The 21,076-nt window shown below is 35.1% G+C and overlaps 1 protein-coding gene across 13 annotated transcripts in view; it reads right to left on the bottom strand.

The window, feature by feature from the left end:
* Positions 1 to 21,076, bottom strand: part of DPP10 (dipeptidyl peptidase like 10) — a 1,405,335-nt gene that overhangs the window by 103,895 nt on the left and 1,280,364 nt on the right. For all 13 annotated transcript variants that reach the window (XM_085001430.1, XM_085001433.1, XM_085001436.1 and 10 more), the window contains 2 exons: positions 10,289 to 10,409; positions 914 to 1,068 (listed from right to left, as the gene is read on the bottom strand). In XM_085001430.1, the coding sequence (XP_084857556.1) occupies positions 914 to 1,068; positions 10,289 to 10,409 (276 nt within the window). The remainder of the gene's footprint in view (positions 1 to 913; positions 1,069 to 10,288; positions 10,410 to 21,076) is intronic.

Genomic DNA, 21,076 nt, shown 5'->3' with positions numbered 1-21,076 from the left:
AATGCTTAAAAATGTCTTCTAACTGAAATCAGCAGCCAAGTCTTACCCCATTAAGAGCAAAAATAGATAAACTGGAATTTTCAAAGTTTTCTATAAGACATCTTTAAGGAATTAATGCTTGAGGAGGGAGACTCAATTTTTCTTTGTTATACAAACACTGGGAAAATAAACTTTAAAAGAAGAGACATTAAATAATTTAAAACAGCATGTACTAGAAAAAAAGATACACTTTGGAGGTTTTTGTAGTCTGCTTTCTTGGAGGCTTCACTCACCCAATGCTTAAAAAAACTGGTTTGTTGTCTGGGCGGGATTTCCACATTTGCTTCCCTAAATAAAACAATTCCATTTATTGCAGCTATGCCTGGCTATGACTCTATCTCATCAGTGTATAAAGGATGTTCCAGAGTATGCTCTGCTAAAATAATACTGGTGTTAATGTTAATATTAATAAATTCTCTAAGCTTAGTATATTCTTCATTGGTGATTCTTTATGTTTAGTCAATTTTTTATTGAGATCCTTTACACTTAGTCTATTCCTTACTAGAGATGCTTTATGCATAGTCTATTTTTTACAAGAGGTTTACAATACACATTAACATATAGTAAATTAAGTGCACTAAGAAATCATCTGAAAAAAAATCGATTTTTTTTTTTAAACTGAGAATTCCCAACTTATTTGACTGTGGCACTTTTTGCTCCTTTACAATACCTGTTAATAACTCACATAATATTCTTTGGATAAATCTTTGCCTTGGCATCAATGCTGCTTCTTATGTTTTCTGCTTCATATGTTGACAAGTAAGGGGCTTACTTGGTTTTCCATAGACAACTTGCTCATGAACCGAGAATACTATCAATCAAGTCACTGGTACAAAGACAGCAGAAACTAACCAGCACTTCCACATTTACTTACCTTAGGATATGGATACTGCTTTCCTTTGGGATACAAAGCGCCAGTAAACCGGGGGATAACCATGTTAGGCACCAAGGAATCATTGATCATCAGGAAGGCAAGCCTTTCTCCATCTGGTGACCACCAGTGGGCGATATGAGAATGCAGAAGTTCCTCTAGAATAAACGAGTGTTATTTGAAACCAACTGTAGAGATGTGGGCTCAGTGACCCACAAACATCTGTCCTTGAAATCTCCATTGTACATAAATAATTTTCTCTACAGTGAGTTGGGTTTTATCAACTTCATGGAGAATTCTCTTTCTGATTTACCCCTTTAATCCCAGCAAAAGCAGATGCAAAGGAAAGAAGGCATAAGGCAGTGAAGTCAAGATTTCATGGACTGTCAGTGAAGGAAGAAGATGAAAGCACCGTCAGAGTAAAAACAATGAGAACAGGAATTGAAGACTGAAATATGGTGTAAAACCATACTCCTATCACAACTCATTCCTATTTGCATTCAATCATATTTCTATCCTCTCATCATTAAAGTTGAAGACCCGCTGTATTTGTTAAACTATTTTAAGCTCCAAGGAAACAAAATAAAAATATATATTGATTATCTTTCTTGTGGTCCCAGATACATCATCTACTTTTCTACACCTGATTTCTGGCACAGGAAATTAATCTGTATTAACTACATCAAAAGGGCTCCCATGCATTCTGGAGAATGGCCATTATGGTCCTTTGGCAAGAGAGTAGAAGGAAGAGAGTAAAATCATAATATATATTCCCATGGCTTTGTCCTAAAAAGTCACCTGATGCTGGCTGTGCATTTTAAATGATGTCACTACACCTGTCAATGCAGCCTCATCTATACCGTTTTCTCCTTTTCTATCTAGTAAAGGCTCATTTCTGTGGTCATAGGGGTGGTCACGGCTTGGCTGCTTACTAATCTAGATTATAGTTCTGTCGTTTGGATCTCCTCTACCTTTATCTATGTAAATTATCTTTTTTAAATAAATTCTTTTCAAATTATCGAATATGCTAAGTCTTCTCCTTTTAAGACCCTTACTGATACAGTGGTTAATACCTGCTGTAGACTCAGACAGACCATCAAAATTAGATTTTGAGACTCAGAGATATATCTATATATATATATTATACATCTACATTTAATCTGTATCTATCCACCTATATCTATATGTTTGAGCTAATACTAAAGTTTTCTGGGAGTAATAGGAGCATAGATGATCCATAGCAAGGAAATGGAAACATGAGTTATCAGCTGTCATTGGTGATAACAGAGAATAAAATATAGCTAGGGAAAAAAACATTGGTTGGGAGGACAAGGGGTTATGACACACTGCTACTACAACAATAGCAACTGTAAAGATTTCAAGTAAAGTCCATATGGTTCTTATAAGCCTTCAGAGGGATTACACAGAAATAAACAGAAATTGAAACAATGACCACTCAATTAGGAATAAACAAAAGGTGGCCATGGCAATTTTGAAGGAGTCCCTGTCTTCTGTAATTGAAAGGAAGATATGACTGAGGCCCAAGAGAATATAGTAAGTGTGGCAGAGCTGCAACACAAATTTTAAACACCTCGCTTGTTAAAGCTAAGAAAGCAATAGGGTGGAGCAGTATTGGGAGCCTGACATAGAGGATAAGAATGCTTGGGTAGACATGTGCAGTACACTTAATGCTTTCTTGGCCCATCTCATACATAACACATTTTATAGTGGAATAGTTGAAGATTTTGAATCTTAATATTTCCATAAGTCTTCGTGCTGACGGAGGCAATCTCTATCCAAGAGAGTTAGGCCTCCTCTGCAGAAAGGCAGAGTAGAAGATTAATTCCTGTAAAGTTTAAGAGTCTGGGAAGAGCTTAGAAATCTAGTAGCCTGGGATACACTCGGATATCTCTTATAAAGTGAGAGACAATGTGGTGGGATTGTATCTATCCAAAAGGAAAGAGGGACTAGACCGTTTGGATTTTGAAGAACATCGTAAACCACATTCACATGTGCTGCCCTGTTTTGGTCCCAGCCTCCAGCTCTGAGTAGAAGCTGAGCAGGAGAGGGCCGTGCAGCAGATCAAGGCCATGGTACATCCCTACCATCTTTACCTTGTAACCCAGCATATATGATGGTAATACAAGTGTTCATGGAAAACTGATACATTGCATGCAGCTTCTGACAATTACCACATGACAAAGCGCAGGCATTGCAAGCTTCCTATGCTGATATATATTCCTCCATTCAAAAGCAGCTCTCTGTTGAGCTATGGTAGAAATAATCAGCCTGACCATGGGATGCAAAGTGACTATGCAACCCAAACTGCCCATCATGAACTGATTGTTATATGATTCACTGACCATAAAACTAAACACATACAGCTGTATTCCACTATAAGATAGAAGTAGTATGTAGGGAACTAGGCCAGAACACATAAGTGAACTGCCCATAGTACTTCATCATTTGCTTTATCCTCTTTCCTTCATCTCACATCTATGCCTCAGGGTGTGCTTTCTAACATAAGGAGGAATAAGTGAAGGCCTGGCTTATGAGCAGATTTATACAATCTACTTGAACACACTGGTCTTGGACAGGCTCTGTAATATAATCTGACATAGGGGTGGCATGAAGATTAGATAAACATGAGCTCTCCAAGCTGGAAGACTTTTGAACAAGATGTTTAGTTTTTTACTTCGTGTGGAAGGAGACTTGGCTTGAAGCATGGATCCATCCAGACTCATGCACAGTAACTAATAAATGGCCACCTGGTGAAAAATGTAAAAAGAGTAAAATTATAGATTTAGTTACAGGAAGTCTGGGGAAAGATAAGGACATAGACTTGTCAGAAGGGGTAAAAATTTAAAAATTTGAAGATATTAGTGTCCTGCTTAATGTTCACCAGAGCACATACATAGCAGAGGAGCCGCTCAATGTTCAGGTGGACAGGATGACTGATGCAGGCACCTCATATACCTAAGAGAAAATTCTATTCCTTAAGCTTCTTTTATTTTATTGATTGATTGATCAATTGATTATTACTTAATGAATTTTATTACATTTATAGGTGTACAACAATCATCACAACCAAATCCTTAAGCTTCTTTTAGAAATGACTAATTTAAAATTGAATAAGTTAGAGCCCTTCCTTGTGCTTCTCCCTAGCTTAATTGCCACATGTTGTTGAAAGGGAAAGGAAAAAGAATGAACAGTTAAGGAAAGGAGCTATGATTAACAATTAAAGCCATGTAATAAACTCTTTATTTTCATAAGGAGGGCATTTCCCCTAAAGTCTTACATGAAAAATACAAGTATTGGCTATAGTTATACATTGCAGACAGGTATATAACTGGACTAATCCCACTCTACAATGAAAAGTAGCAGATGGAACTTGTGTGCTCCTCTGTGAAGTTCAGAACATTTTCATTTGAATAATAAGGATATCCGCCTGGTTTCTGAGTTTGGGTTTGGTATGGCCAATATGAAACCAGGCAAATCAACTGAGAAGAATGTTTGTGCATGGTATTTTTCTGGTTCCCACCCATTGAAACTGTGCACTATGACACTGAAGAAAAATATGCTAATTGACAACTGAGTGTAAACTCTAACTCTTATGAGACTTGAAGGTACTGAGAGATCAGGATGTGTTCCCCAAAATGAACACGCTGGGTTTCTAAGAAGCAGGTTCTATCCTGGGTGCTAAAGCATGTGTATGTCAGTTGCTTTCCAAGAATAGAAACTAGACATCATCTACTCTTATTTATTTCAGAGTGATTTGTACCTGAAGTTGTCCTCACAAAAATGGTAAAATAGCCAAGTAGTACACACAAAGGGTTATCTGATTCCTTTCAGGTACAAAAATAAAGCTAACTGTATAGCAAGGAAATAAAAGAATTCTTAATATGCGTTTGCTTAAAAGTCCTCTTAGACAAGGCATACATTCTGCAATTTCAATTAATTAGGGCTTTTATTCATGGATTGTAACTTAAAGTGTTATTTATATTATATACTTACAAACACTGTGTTTTTACAAACTCCATTCTATTTCTTTTCAATGTAGGTTTGGATCTTCATCTTCTTTATTACAATGATTTAGAAAATCTCACTGTAGTGCAGATGGGGTGCTCAACACACATTGTTTTATATCACAAACGCTTAAAAATATAGCCTCAACACAAAGCACTTACAGAAAACTAACTCATGCAACTGTTGTGTACCGATTAGCATGCAATTCTGAAACGTGAGTTGATTTTATTTGTAGTTTATCAACTTAGATGGGATATCCTGAGGATGCCACTGCCAGCTTGTGGATCTGTGATTGATTTTACCCCCTTATTTTATGTATCTCACTGTCAACTTTCTTGAAAGAATTGTCTATATTTATGACACTCTCATTTCCCATTTACACTTCCAACAACAGCAGTCTTGCCTCTGGTACTACCAATTGACTGATTTTGCTCTTATAGAGTTCTTGCAGCAAACCTAACAGTATCTCTGGAATCCTTAGCTTATTTCACCTTCTAAGACCTAGCATTGTTGCTTATCCTATCTTCCTCTGGCTTCCATGGCTGTGTCAATAATTTTTCTTTTTTCCTTTTATCAGTTACAGTCCAGTTTTACTGGGATTTAGTAAGTATTCAATAAACATTTGTTGAATCAATGAATAGATGAATGTGACTTCCTGTGTCTATGAAAAGGCACAAAATAAAGTGAATATAGGCATTTTGCATTGTCCTCTTCATGTAATAAAAAAGTAACAATTCCAATTTGTTGATAAGGATATTGTTTATCCTGTAAATTTTTTCTCTCACTTTTTGATTATTGCTATTCTTAAAGTTCAATGCAAAAGTCATTTCTTCTATGAAGCCACCCTATATTCCACCAATCCATCAGAATTCCATTTATACATACATTTAATATTCTGATGTTGTTCTATTTATATTCTGATTTACCATCCTCCAAATAGTTCCTTATATAATAACTGTTTACAGTTTTTCACTCCACTAATTTGGAAATGGTGCAGACACAGAAACCAATATTCCTCATTGTATTGCTCTCAGATAATGCCTGATAGATATACGTGCTTAGTACTGTTGGACTGAATTTCAAAGGACTCCTTTAAAATATGAGATTCTAAATTATATTTGTAAATCATTAAGTGTATTAGTTCATTATTCTATGTGTTCAAATAATAGAAAGTGACATTTAATTTTTGCTTATATTTAATAGATTAAGTACTTTATGGAAATTTTCATAGTTGTAAACTTGGTAACTGTGAACTTTAATGTCTTTTTTTTTGTCTTTTTAGGGCCTCACCCACAGCATGTGGATGCTCCCAGGTTAGGGGTCTAATCAGAGCTACAGCTGCTGGCCTACACCACAGCCACAGCATTGCAGGATCTGAGCCAAGTCTGTGACCTACACCACAGCTCACAGCAACACTGGATCCTTAACCTGCTGAGCAAGGCCAGGGATCAAACCTGTAACCTCATGGTTCCTAGTAGGATTTGTTTCTGCTGTGCCATGATGAGAACTCCTGAAATTTAATTTTTTGAAGCAAAATATTGAGCTGATATTTTTTTTTAGTTATCACGTTAAATATGCCAATTTATACAAATATGATTTGAGATGCTTTGTGTAAATTATATTTTAAATGTTTTATTTTGAGTATCATGTTTTATTTTTCTCCTGGACTTCACCAACTCTTTAAAACACATTTTTTTTTGCTTTTATTTTCCTTAGGAATTGAATAATACTAGAAATAGAAACAAAGAGGCTTTGTAATAACACTTTCAAAAGAATTTTAAAGACTCCACATTAGTGACTGGGAGAAATAACCATGCTCACAGATTAGTCTGGACCTAAAAAAAAATTAAGTTATATACTTACAATTAGCCATAAGAACATTCTATTATCTTTTATGTAACCCTTTTACTCTTTTTTTTCCCCGGTGTTAACTACAGAAGGTAAATTTCAATTTTAAAAAGGTAGAAATGTTATACATTATTTCTCGAGTTTCCCATACATACTAATTCAGATTGTAGTTGATTTCTGTAAAGTAATAAAATGGACCTCTCTAGACTAGAATTACACATATACTGTTGAAGATCATATGCATTCCTAACAGATATCACTGTTTTCCCATGAGGAAATTGAAGTGAAAAGAAGATCTGGATTCTGGAATATATTGCCACATTGGACAAGCAAAGTGATTAAGGCTCATGTGGGTCCCTTGAAGCATAGGTTGGCGATTCCAGGCAAAATGTTGAGGGAAAATTAATGACATCTGAATTGCCTAAATCCCTCTGCCCAATCTTAACATTGATTCCCTTAGTATCATTCCTTTTCTTGGAAATGAAGCAAGAATTAAGGTAAGTCCATGGACAACAGGGTTCAGTCTTTGGCTAAGGGTACAGAACAGGGAAATCCAATACCTTAGGGCCATAATCTATGCCATCCCTTAGGAAACAATGGAAGGCACTGCACTGTAACAGGTAGAGTAGCCCAGGATGAAGCACTGTCTTTGAAGACACAGGTTCAAGTGGCAGCTCTGCCCCTCGTGAACTCTGAGGTCATGTCCAAGTCACTCATCCTCCCTGAGTCTTGGTTTCTTCAGTAAGTGATTTGATATAATAACATTGTAAGAGTTAAATCCTACAGTATATCTGGAATCTCCTAGATACCTAGAACATATGAGCTCAAAGAACTGTGTTTAATTTGAATGGCAAAAATATAATTTTTCCATTTTCCCCTTTTTGGAAAGTGTCAGACCTATAGCGGCATCTCAGAAGTTTTTGTTGCCCATTCATACTGCTTATCTCTCAATACAGTGTTCACCTTCATCCCAAATATATAGGTGTTTATTCTCGAATTGAGATGATCATCTTATTTCCCAGAAAATAGTCTTTAATTTCTCTCCTTACAATTTCCTTAAAAATATAATCCATAAATGATTTGTAGCCTTCCCTAAAGGATAAAGGCCCACATCATTTTAATCAGTGGTCAAGTCAGTAACTTCTAATTGAGTTTACCTCCAGTTGACACAATATTTCATCAATGTTAAAGACAACATTTTGTCACTCAAGACATCATACTAACATTCTGTGAAGCACCAATAATCTCACTAAATTATCCCTCTACTCCCTGAAGTCTACTGTTCATTACGATTGCTTGCTCACTGTGTCTGCCACCACTGTTTAGTAGTGATCCGAACCCGAAGCCACCAAATAGTTCTTGACTTCTATCCACTTCATCCATTTAAATGTGATCTGTTTATTTTACTGCTCATCCATTTTAGAATCTTCCCTCCTTACTGCTAATCCTAGTCCTATTACTCATTATCTCTTGATAGAACATAGAAAAAGCCTTATAGTTGTTCACTGTTTCTTTTTATTATTCAATTCTAGCTTTACACTGTAGCCAAAACGGTCTATTTATGAGAATGAGCTAATCTTGACACTTCTTTTCTTGAAAAGCTGTATTAGTTTCCTTATTTAATAGTGGAAGGATAATTGAAATTTCAGATTATTTTTAGGGTTACTGTCTCTTGGATCTTGTTGACTTCCTTTTTCTCAAATTTTATGCCTCAATAATACCAAGCAGATTTAATCCCCTAGGCACACATTTTGCTACTGAAGCTTCTGTGTTTTTGCAAACTTTTAACCATTGTTTGGATTATCCCTCCTACTTTCTTCTTATGTGTTAAATTTCTTAATCTTTGAGGCTCATCTCAGAGGGTTTTTCCTGTAAGAAAATGTTTCCAAATCCCTAAAGTGGGCCATGTTTGACTCCTTTTTTATAGAATTCTATGTTTACTGTGATATGACTATTTACCACACTGCATTGACATGGTTTCTTCATCTTTCAGAGTCTCAAACAGTATCAAAATATTTTGAATATAAAGGGTATATCTTTCCTAGCTCCTCTAGGTAAGAGGTGGTTAATTCCTACTATCTAAGTTCTCAGAAGTACCCAGGTTTCCAGTTTGTTTGTCACCTGTTTCTTCAATTCATTGGGTCCCTCCAATAATTTATCTTTTTGAAATAAGAAAGCCAGAGTCATCTTCTGACTCTTTCAACCAAAAATCCCTATTAATCCATTTGTGTAATTCATTTTAAAAAACATCTTAGTGTAATAACCACTGATAATTATACAGTAGTTTCTTCTACTCCTCAGAATAAACTGTGGCTTATAAAATCTTTTATTATTTGATGCTAGTATGTAACACAAAATATATTATAGATACAAATATACATGTAAATATTGAGGGCTACAATGTCTCTTCCTTAGTAGTTCCACCCAGCAACACATCTCTCTTAATGTAAAGTCTGAGAGTAGAACTTTGTTGTTTCCTGATATATATCAGTACTTAGACAAGTCTGTGAAACACAGTAGGTCTTCAATAATATCTGCTGAGTGAGGGCACAAATGAATGAATACATATAAATGATTTACTTTTCTTGCATAAGTAAAAATAACAACTTTGAGGTAGAAAGATTGCATTTGCCAGTATTACTCAAGCATAAAATGTATTCTCTGGAAGATTCTTTGCTTTATCATTTCTAATCAAATGGACTTAGTTTAAATTTTTACATATTTTGCTAAGATAAATTATAGTCTGAAACCTAGGTATTAAAATCACACTTTGAGTCTTCTCCAGGCAATCTGTAACTATAACTAGCTAATAATTGGTACACAATAAAACTTGATATAGGTTTTTATCACCTGATTCCTTCTTATTTTCTCAGCTATTATGAAAACTCAATTCAATAGCTACTGTAAATAACCCTTTAGGTAAGTTTTATTTTCCTCTCTATGCAACAGCTTTTAAAATGTGACAGAATGTTCTTAATAGGAATGATTAAAATCAAGTGGTTTTCATACACTTCTTGAGCAATAAAGGATTTTTTTTCTTCTTTTCCAGAGAGTCAGAAAAATTCAGCATCTAATTCCAGAGTGATGTAAGGTGATTATTCAGTTTCATTAGTTAAGCATCATCAAAAATAAAATCTATTTAACTTCAACAAAATGCTTAAATGTGTATGTGTATACATATATATGTAATATATTTACATATATTACATAATATATTTACATATATTACATAATATATTTGCACATATCGTTTAATATATTTACACATATTTGTATATTATATATATATATCTCAAACATGGAATCATACAAGTAGATATAAATTGCAACCAGTCAAAATATGAGCAGACACAGAGACATGAAAGCATGAAGGCAATTTTGAGAGGAAATGAGGAGAAGAAATAGTACTATTACTATTGTTCCAGAATGAACAGATTTTTCTTATAGATTTTGTATAAAAAAATGTCATTTGTATTCTTTGGAAGTTAAATCTATTCAACTCACCTTCATATAACCAGTCAGCAATTCCATTAAAAATAATTCCTTCTTTTCCAGAAGATGTCAGTCGCAATGAACTACTCTTTATATCAGGTTGATAGTAGATATTATTTTCAAAAATATAAATCTGGATCAGGAAACATGTAAAACAAACAAACCAAAAACCCAAAATATTAGGAAGGCTTTTTTAAACTTTCATATTAGAGAGTAATAGCTGAAGAGCTCAGTGTTTTATTCTTTGTCTGCTGTCAGTTTGTTTTTATTTAATGTATATGTCTGCATTGCTTTCAATTATTAATAGCTGTTTCTTTCCCTATCCTATCAATATCAGGTTATCATTTATAAATTATATAGTACTTGGTATTGAAGCTTTTAAATCCTTATTTTCAACAACAATATTTTATCTACTTAATAATCTTTTTCTTATACCACAAAACTGGCTAGGATTTGAGATAATATTTTGCATTTTTAAGAAACTGACAATTGGACTAAATGCAATTTTAGTAACAGCAAACTGCTTGAAAATCTTCAATTTCAGGGCTTTCCTTCTACAACAAAAAAGCAGTTGGTGATCAATTAAAAAAAAAAAACTCTTGAGAGAATCTCTCTGTTCTATCCAGCTTAACTCACAGATCCACTGATAAAGGGAAAGGATGACAAGATTCCTTCAAACTGGTAAGTGGCACACACTTCTCTATGCCTCAATCTTCCCCGGTAATTCTTTTCAAAATAGCTTATTAGTTATAATAACCGTGTGCTTGAGGATTCAAGAAAGAGTTTGAATTTGAACACATTACAGTATCTTCCAAAATAATATCAACATCAACAACAATAACAACAGCCCCAACACAGGAATGAAAGTAGAAATTAAACAATGTCTGTCCATACAAAAAGATTTGCCTTTAATATAAATAACTTAGGATAAAGTTATTTATAATCTACTTTAACATTTTTTAAAAATTGTATCATTGCACCCACAGCATATGGAAGTTCCTGGGCCAGGGATTAAATCTTAGCTGTAGCTTTGACCTATGCTATAGTTGCAGCAATGGCCGATCCTTTAACCCACTGCATTGGGCCAGGGATCAAACCTGCACCTCTGCAATGACCTGAGCCACTGCAGTTGGACTCTTAGCCTACTGCACCATGGCGGGAACTCTCACTTTAACATAATTTTAATGCCAAACATTTCAAACTACTGGTTTATGTGATAATATAACTGTCACAGAACTGTGTTTCATCCATATGTTGGAGGAAGAATAGAATATTTTTCAGAGAAAACCAAATTGCTATTTAGATTGAACATTTAACCAAATTTAAACCAAATTGTTGGTTTAAATTGTTGGTTTAAATGTTGTTAAACCAAATTTAACAACATTTAAACCAAATTGCTATTTAGATTGAACATTTAACTAAGAAGTTAGTGTCCATGTGTTCCAGCATGCTGTAGGATCATTACAAACTGACAGACACAGCAATGACAAGAACTTCCGAAATAGCTGTCTAATTGATTATGAGGTCCTAGATTTTAAATTTTGGTGTGCACAATGATGAAAGCAATCTCACTACCTAGAAAATTTTATTGATATTCTGTTTTCATTCTGGTGATGTGGCACATATTTAACAGTGAGCATGCCTTGTTAATCATTCCACCACTGCCTGCTATTTGTATAAAAGGTGAGGATGCCAACATATGAATAAGAAGTGGTGGGGAGGAGAAAGAAAGATAAAATAGATATTTAAAATATGAGTTTTATAATCAGGCAGCCTAAAATTAAATTCAAATTGCTTTCATAATTTTCTGAACTTCCTTTTTATTTTTTATTTTAGTGGATTTACAGTGTTGTGTCAGTTTCTGCTCTACAGCAAAGTGACCCAGTCATACATATATATACATTCTTTTTCTCATATGATCTTCCATCATGTTCTATCACAAGTGATTGGATGTAGTTCCCTGTTCTGTACTTGCTGAACCTTTCTTATGTCTCAGTCTTCTTTATAAACTGTGGGTAAGTCTCAGACCCACTTTAGAGATCTCATGTGAAGAGTAAATGAGATGGTGAATGTAGAACATGTAGCATATGTGGCTATGACTAAAAGCTGGGCTGACTTCACACAAGATAATCCGGTTCAAAATCTTACACTTTCTGGAGGCACTACAGATTCTAAACCAAAATAAAACCTCTACAGCTTCAGATAATGTGTAAACTATCCCAAACTAGTGACTATTAGGTTGCTTCTATTATGTTGGCTAAATAGTATTAGGAATAGTTAGTAGAACAGTCATAGCAAGTAGTGGTAGTTATTTGAAGGAGAGGGGCAGGTATTAACAAGTGAAATTTACTATTTGCATGGAGAAAGATTTCAAGTGATACAGATACAGGAAATAAGCTTATTATGAATGTATGTAGGTCATACTTAGGCAAAAGTTTGAGAACTACACCTTGGCTATCTTAAAACTTGATGGAAATGTTTTTATTGTCTTCCACAATGCCTTATAATTGAGAAATAATATTAATTATATTGCACTATCTACATGTTTCTTATCCTACCTCCTTTTGCCTTTCACTCACAACATATGAAACAGGCACACAAAATCATCTTTAATTAGAGGGAATTCTCTTTTTGTACAAGAATATTCTATTAGAACTTGTAAGTAAATAGAAAATCAGATCATCCACACCCCGGCTACTTAAGCACATGTGACTATTATCAAAACTAGGGGTGACTTAACCCAATGTAACATTGTTTCAAAGCCTCAGCTTTGAAGGGAACAAACTCTAAGTCAAAATGATTAATAAAACCTCCACGACTTCAGCAGATGTATAAATTATCCAAAACCATTGACCAGTAATTACATTTATATTTGAAGAACAGATTGGATGATATTCAAAATCCATATGAAACTGACATCTGCTTCAATGTAAAAGAACAAGCAATATGGAATCAGAATTTTAATGTCATTTGCTAAAAGCTGCAATACCAGGGAGTGTCCACAAGATCTTTTTTCTGCGGACAAAAGTGGCTGCCTTTACGAAAATGTATGTTTATAACCTTTTAAAGCCTTTTAAGTTATCAGACTTCTTATTTGAATTATATTAGTTTCAAATAATAATCAAAAACTCTCACCACTACCTTAGTAATATAGAAGTAACAAATATTCCCAGGTACTCTCTGGACATGCTAAATGATATTTAAAGCATCCAAACGGCAATCATCGAGGGCTGGAACTAGAGTTAAATCACACTGAAAATATGACAAACACTAATGCCATTTATCCTGATGTTACTGATTAAACTGTCATAATATTTTTGATACTATCTATCAATCCAGTCCTTCAATGAGCCTGCTAAGTAGTTTAACAAATAGAAATGGATAGCTATGTGACCATTTAATTTTACAATTAATATGGAAAGCCAACTTCCCAGTTTTTCTTTTTTCTTTTTTTTTTTTTGGGAGGGGGGGCTTTTTTAGAGCTGCACCTGTAGCATACGGAAGTTCCCAAGGTAGGAGTCCAATCAGAGCTGCAGCTGCTGGCCTACACCACAGCCACAGCAATGCAGGATCCCAGCCACATCTGCGACCTACATCACAATTCAGGGCAACACCAGATCCTTAACTCACAGAGTTAGGACAGGGATCAAACCCACACCTTCATGGATACTAGTTGGATTTGTTGCCGCTGAGCCACAAAGGACACTCCCTCCCCAGTTTTTCAAAATCAATGGTCTTAATAGACTTACAAAATAATTCAAAATTGGCAAAGTTACCACAAAAGAAACAGGAAAACAGTTGAAATACTATGTGCTGGATCATGGCAAACTGAAAAATATGGAGTAAATAACCTAAGAATTTATTGTAATTAATGCTTGAATTGATATTACTCATTACCAGGTGAGTAAATACAGTATGTGTCATTGCTGTGCAGGTGTCTTTAAGAGCTGATTTTCAATTTTCTTCCTTCTCTTCCTCCTGCCACAACCACCAGTAATGCTTCAGATGACAGGTTCCCCAGCGCCAGGGTTGCAGGCTTGGAAAAAACTCCTTCCTCACCTCCCAGCAAGTTTGTGATGGGCATAAGTCAAGAAATGAGTGTTTGATGTTAAAAGTCATTGTGATTTGGGGTTTGAGAGCAATTACAATGTAAATTACCTTGCTGTGACAGAACCAGAGACAATGCCTAATACAAACTTTCAAGAGCAGACTTTTACAAACTTTTAGCAAATTTAATGGAAAAAGAACATCAGAATAAAAAAAGTGTAATTAAATGTTAGATCTATTTTAGCTGAAATATTACTGAAAAGCTATTTCATTTTCACTGATTTGAGTGATTTTATGATAATTTTTTAAATTAGAAAATGTGAATCATTCCAAAATCCTTATATGTTATACCAGTGTGAGAGAATCTATAAAGTCATAGCCAACTTGGCATAGTTACTGAGTTTCCTTCTACTGTGGATTGCTTTTTGGAAAAAAAAAATCGGAATTAAGAAATTATCCCAGATTACACATCTTATTAGCAGAGGTGCAATGAAGAGTCCTTGCCTATGTTGGCTGTGAAAATATAAAATGTTACAGACATATTAAAAAGCACCATGGCAATTAAAAACAAAACATATTCCATCTCATCAGCAATCCCAAACCTAGGCCTTTGTTTTGTAAGAAAAATTAAAAAAAATATGTAGATATTGATGGAGAGTGATATTTATTTCTGCAGTATTTATGATGGTCAAAAAGGAAGACTGGAAGTGAAAACCCATCAAAGTGAATGCCTGGATGGATTATGATTCATTCCCATTATGTAATAATGCTCAGGCTTTGAGGAGAGTAAATTAGTTCCTCATGAGTTGATGTGGAATCGTTTTACTGAGATATTGTCAAATGACAAAAGGCACAAAACAAAACAAAAAATGATTTCAACAAGAACCCATTTTTGTGCACCAGACAACAGCAATAATACAAATTCACACTGCTAGGTATCTCAGCAGCAGCTTTACATTGCATATTGTCTGTCGCTACTCAGCTCCCTCCAAAAGTCTTCTATTACCATGTGTCATCAGAAACCTGAAATCTGCAATCCTAAAATTCTCTTGCAAACTAGTATACTCAGCTTCTTTGCCAGCTTGATTCTAGTTACTTTCTGCAAAATGAGAGTTACCTGCTAGTTAGCAATTAGAAAGTATTTGCCTCTGGCAGTGGCTTTTGCATGCCAGTTTCAGCAATAGTGACTCAGTGGTACAAATACATACATGTACACACACGAGGAAATTATAGTAATACATATTGAAAGACATATGCTTATCTCTTAATATGGATGACTGTGTTGGAAAGTGAATGTGTAGCGAGAGAGAGACAGAAGAGTGAAAACAATCAAACAGAAAACAGTAAGAAAATACATGAAAAATACTTGATCACATTTATGCTTGTGTGCAAATTATACGGGTTAGTATATGGATGAGTTAGGTACCAATATTAATTTCAGTGATAATGAAAATGATGATAGTGATGTGGAAATTAGTTTGGCATGGGGTCTACGTGAATAATAAGTATTTAGTTAGTTTTAAATTTGAAACTAATAATAATAAGGGTGTTTTCTTAAATTAGAGTAGGGCTGTCCAATGTTGGCATTACTGACATTTAGGACTAGATATTTCTTAGTTGTGGAGGACTGCCCTGACGCTGTAGATTGACTAGCAGCATACCCTCAGTTCTATGTACCAGATGCCTATAACAGCACCTTCTCCTTGTTACGACAATCAAAAATGTCTCTGGACATAACTCCAAAGTCCCCTGCAGGGTAGGGGCAAAATCACCTCTAACGAACTACTGATTTTGAGATAAATCAGTTTTTTGCATGGGTATGCTCAAAAATTAAAATAATTTAGTTTAATTTTTCAAACCTTTAATGGCCAATTTGAAATCTGTTGTTAGAAATAACTCTGCTAGGTATGCCTGAGTTATAACTATTTCAATGTCCCTGTCTTCAAGATGATTATACTTTTACATAAGAGATAGGTAATCTTCTAAAACCTAATGAAGGAAAAACACGTATTACAGGTCTTAGTCATGAGCAGCAGGAGTCAGGATGAGGGAACTTGTTCATGGATTCTTGTAAGAATTACTGAGTTTAAATTGTGTTATGAAGGACCATGCAGTTAGGAAGGTGGAAAGGAAGAAACGCCAGCCTATAGGAACAGAATGATCTAAATCTAAAGCTGCACAACTCTGGGAATATACATGGCAATCTGGCACATATCTTAGAGTCGTTTTGCAGAAAAAAGATCCCTATTCGTGTGGAAAACGGTGACTACATGCTGACCATAAGCACATAGAACCAAAACTGGTTGGGACCAGAAGACTGATGACTAGGATTCATGAAACATCACCCTGTTTCCTTACCACCAATCAATCAGAAGAAAGTCCATGATCTGCAATCTTCATCCCAAAAGCTGCCTTTAAAACCATTTCTTGAAAGCCATTGTTTGAGCATGAGGTGTTCAGTCCCCTTGCTTGGGACCCTGTAAGTAAAGACTGTACTTTCTTTCACCAAAACCCAGTGTTAGTAGACTGGCTTTGCTGTATAGTGGGTGGACAAATCCAAGTTTGGCTTGGTAACACTAGTAGAGAGCAAAACAGGGATCTTCTGGACTATGCTCTGTTTCTACCCTGGGCACTGTGAGAATGGAAGTGTTTATGAGAATCATCTCAGCATATTTGCTGCATGTAAGTTAAGCTTAAAGAAGAAGGAAAAACTGTTATGCAGAATTTTTATTAGTAGTCATAATTCATTGAAAATGCTACCATAAGGATTATCGATATTTTACTGAAAGCCATAGCATATTGTTCAACTTTATAAAAATTCTGTTTCTTTAATTTGCCAGTATGTAATAAATTATGAGTGCCCATTTATGTAATGCAAAGTAAAGCTTTGAGCACATGTTAAATAGTTTGATTACTTCTGACACTTTGGCTTTGAAAAAATCTGTCTGTAGGTTATAAAGTACCTCTTTCATTTCTCTACAGGACCATCTCTGGGATAGAACAACTCACTCAAATCACTCATGTCACCTTTGCACCAGTACCTGACATTCTAAAGACAGAATCACTATCAGAGAACTCTTATCTCCTGACATTTGCAATTATTCATATAAGGAAGCCCTTTCAAAGAGTTCCTCTTTCTTAAAACCTTTACAGAACATTATGCATTCTCAAAGAAGTGAAATATATCTCTAAGTCTTAAATTCATAATTATGGAAGACACTCTACAGTTTCAAAGCCTTTGTACCCATTTTTTTAAAGGAGAAAATGAATGCCAGATAACAGTTAGGAAACAGATAACTAAAAACCAGCTCCAATCAACAAAAAGTAACAGCAGACTGTCTCTTGGCTCTGTCAGTCACTAAAAATCATTTAGGGTAAGAGAAGACCTTATGATAAATAGATCATTGTGATAATTGAAAATTAAATAAAAAATTCTTATGAACCCTACATAATAAACTGGAACCCGTTGAAGACAATCAACATTATCATTATCATTTAAAAAAAAACACTTTATGTACTAATTTATATATGTGCCAGAATCCTACAGGATGGTATTGTCAAGTCATTTTGTATCCATTTCTTCCTCTACTTCACTTTCTTCTTTTTCATTGTTCCTTAGCCCATCTTCATGCCTTATTCCTCTTTTCCTAGCCCTTTATCATAGACAAATATGTATCTGGAGCCATTTATATGCTAGATGCTGTGTTAAGCTTTGATATAAAGACAAGTTCTTATGATCTAATGTGACATTCCAATATAAGCACACACAGATTAATGTAGGTGTGGCAGGTAAAGAAAAATAAAACCAATGAATGAGGACATTAATTCAGGGGGAAATATCACTGCCTAATGTGTGTCATGGCAGTAGAAATTGAAATGGAAAATAAAAATAAAAGCAAAAGTGTAGAAAATGGGATTTCTATCAGAGACATGGGATCTAATTGTGGCAGTGCTTTTTGTGAGACTAAGGTAGTTGCCAGTTGCAGTATCCTAATCATATTTTCCCATGGCATTCTAATCAAATTTTCCTAAACAAATCCTGTGTTCAAAAATGCCTGACTCCTCATGGCTCTTGTTTATTTTCTAGTCCTGGAATTCAAACTTTCTCATAGGCTCTGAGAGCTTTCAGAAATCTTTTTAATGAATTCATTTTCTGTTAAAATGAACCTGAGTCCAGGTCTCTTGCTTAGTTCCAGGAATCCTAATTGCCAGGTGGCACGTGACAGCTTAACCTTCAAACCTTCATGGGTAAGAAAGCCTTTACGCTGTCAATTATGTTAGGAGCAAGCTGAATTAACCTCTCTTTCCAGCTTTCATCTATCCCAGGATTAGCAAAAAGCATGGCGCACATGCACTTTGTTCTCTGATGTTAAAACAATTTGTTTTTACATTTGTGTCGTAACTCCTTGTTTTTCAAAGGCAGACTCCAAAAATTTCAAAAAAGAGATTCCATGACGGAGGGCTCAGGGAGAGTGGAAGTAATTCTCACATGCTTATCAATGTGTCTGTGTCTAATGCTTTCCAGTTTATGGGCATGTTGATAAGAAAACAAATTGAAAAATGCAGAGGGTGGAACCAGCCTTGGCTATCTCCCATGCACATTTTACCCATGGTTCTACACTCTTTATTCCACTTCATGCAATTTCTAGGCATCCCTGGCCACAAATGAAAAATATAGGTCTTTTTTTTTTTTTCCAATAGAGAAATATCCAAACATGTTTTACTATATCCTCCCCAAATACTGGATATCAATAAAATAACTATAAAAAATCCAACCTAGTGAAATGTCTACATCCAGAATTAATTGTCTGTTCTAGTTAATGGTCTCATGAACTTAATTTAATTGCTCTAATGATGAACTGAGAATGAGAATCATTTAAATGCAAGCATAACTTGGAATGCAGAACAAATAGCACTTGAAATACTTCCTTATTGTTTCCCTTTTCTTTTTCCCCATGTGAGAGTCTCTAGTAATGACTATCTCTTGTGCTTCTACAATGGGGATAGATCAACCTGATCTTTGATGTGCGTGTAACTGAAACACAATATATCCCAATACCTTTTCTATTTTGTAGATGAAAGAATGTAAGATGTGTGTCAAAGAGTCTTTTCTGATTCTTAATAATTCACAATTGAGGTTTGTAGTAGGTTACCCACTGCTTCCCTCCCTTCAGTTCTCCTCCCTTGCATCTGCCCAATAAAATGACAAAAGAAACTCTGGCAGTGTTTTGACAGTGACATTGCCCAATTAAAGTCTTCCATTACTCAGCAATCCATAAAGAATAAAGGCTAGATTCTTTACACGAAAATTCTAAGCAAACTGTACTATTTAGCGTTTATGTATCAATCCACCTATAAGGCAACCTCTCATCCACTTGCCATCATACAGTATGGTTTTTGTCTGTATTTGTTTGATTTGCTTCTTCCTTAGCGAGACACTGACACACAAAACAGAAAAATCTACCTTGAATAGACATCCTTGTGAAATAACACTTTTTAAAAACACTAAGGTCAGATGATACTGTATATTTGGTATTATTTAGAGACACATGGAATATACATATTTTCAGCCTGATGAAATGCTTCTAAGTTTCTTAATGAAGAAAGTTTAAAGATGGAGTTCCCATTGTGGCTCAGGGGGTTAAGGACCTGATGTTGTCTCTGCAAGGATGCAGGTTTGATTCCTGGCCTTGCTCAGTGGGCTAAGGATCTGGCATTGCTGCAAGATGTGGTGTAGTTCATAGATGCTGCTCAGATGGGTGTTGCAATGGCTGTGGCACAGGCCACAGCTTCAGCTCCAATTTGACCCTTAGTCTGGGAACTTCCACATGCCATTGGTGAAGCTTTTAAAAAAAAGATGAAAGGCAGTGGCAAGCTACGTGTATGGGGATAAACATGGAGGCATGATAGTTATTTGGTTCACTCACTCATTTACAATTTCACTGTGTGATCATGCCTGTGAGACAACGTTTACTGAGTCTTAGTCCCTGTCGCTGATGAAATCACAATTTAAAGTGAGAAAGATAAGGGTAAAAAAAATTAATTTACAAAGTATGGTATTTCTATGATATCCGGATGTGCAAAGTATTATTAGAATGTGAATGAAAAACACAAGACAGTCTGAATCTGATTGAAGAATATGAGGGTCAGAAAAGTCTTCATAAGAGGCATGACATTTGGCTGAACTTACAAATCCTGTTTGATTTTGCTAGGCAGAGAAAGGTAACACAAAATTCAAGAAGAAATGGTATGACAAAAGGCAGATTTAGGTGATCAGATATTGAAAACACACTATATAGAAAAAAGCAGAAAGGAAAGGGTGAGATGTGAGTTAGAGAGTAAATGAGGCCAGAGTATAGATATGAAAAAATTATTGGAGAGCTGGAGAGAAGTGAGGGAAAAATAGGGAAAGAATGAGATCTTTCTTAACAATTATCCAAGTACTAGTTTGAGTGATAATTCAGGAAAAGCTGTTCCATCTAAAAACTGACTAGAGTATTGGTCTATTTGTGGAGAAACAAAGATGGATAAATTGCCTTGAAACTGTTTAATCATGACCATAGAATCTTTCATTTCATTTTGAATCAATTTCAATAATTTCCCTCTATTCTTGGAGAAGCAGGAAGTGAAATGAGATGTTAGTGATTTCAATGATACTACAGTATTAATAGGTATGGCAAATGATATCCCAATTGAGCTTCCAAATACTTCGTTTTTTTCCTTTTTGGCCATGGCTGAGGCATGTGGAAGTTC

Source organism: Sus scrofa, chromosome 15 (assembly GCF_054392235.1).
Source record: "Sus scrofa isolate SSC_HxYL_T2T_F1_AM1 chromosome 15, Sscrofa_HxYL_maternal_Yorkshire_Landrace_v2.0, whole genome shotgun sequence".
Taxonomy (NCBI): domain Eukaryota; kingdom Metazoa; phylum Chordata; class Mammalia; order Artiodactyla; family Suidae; genus Sus; species Sus scrofa.
This window is presented reverse-complemented; position numbering and strand designations above follow the sequence as displayed.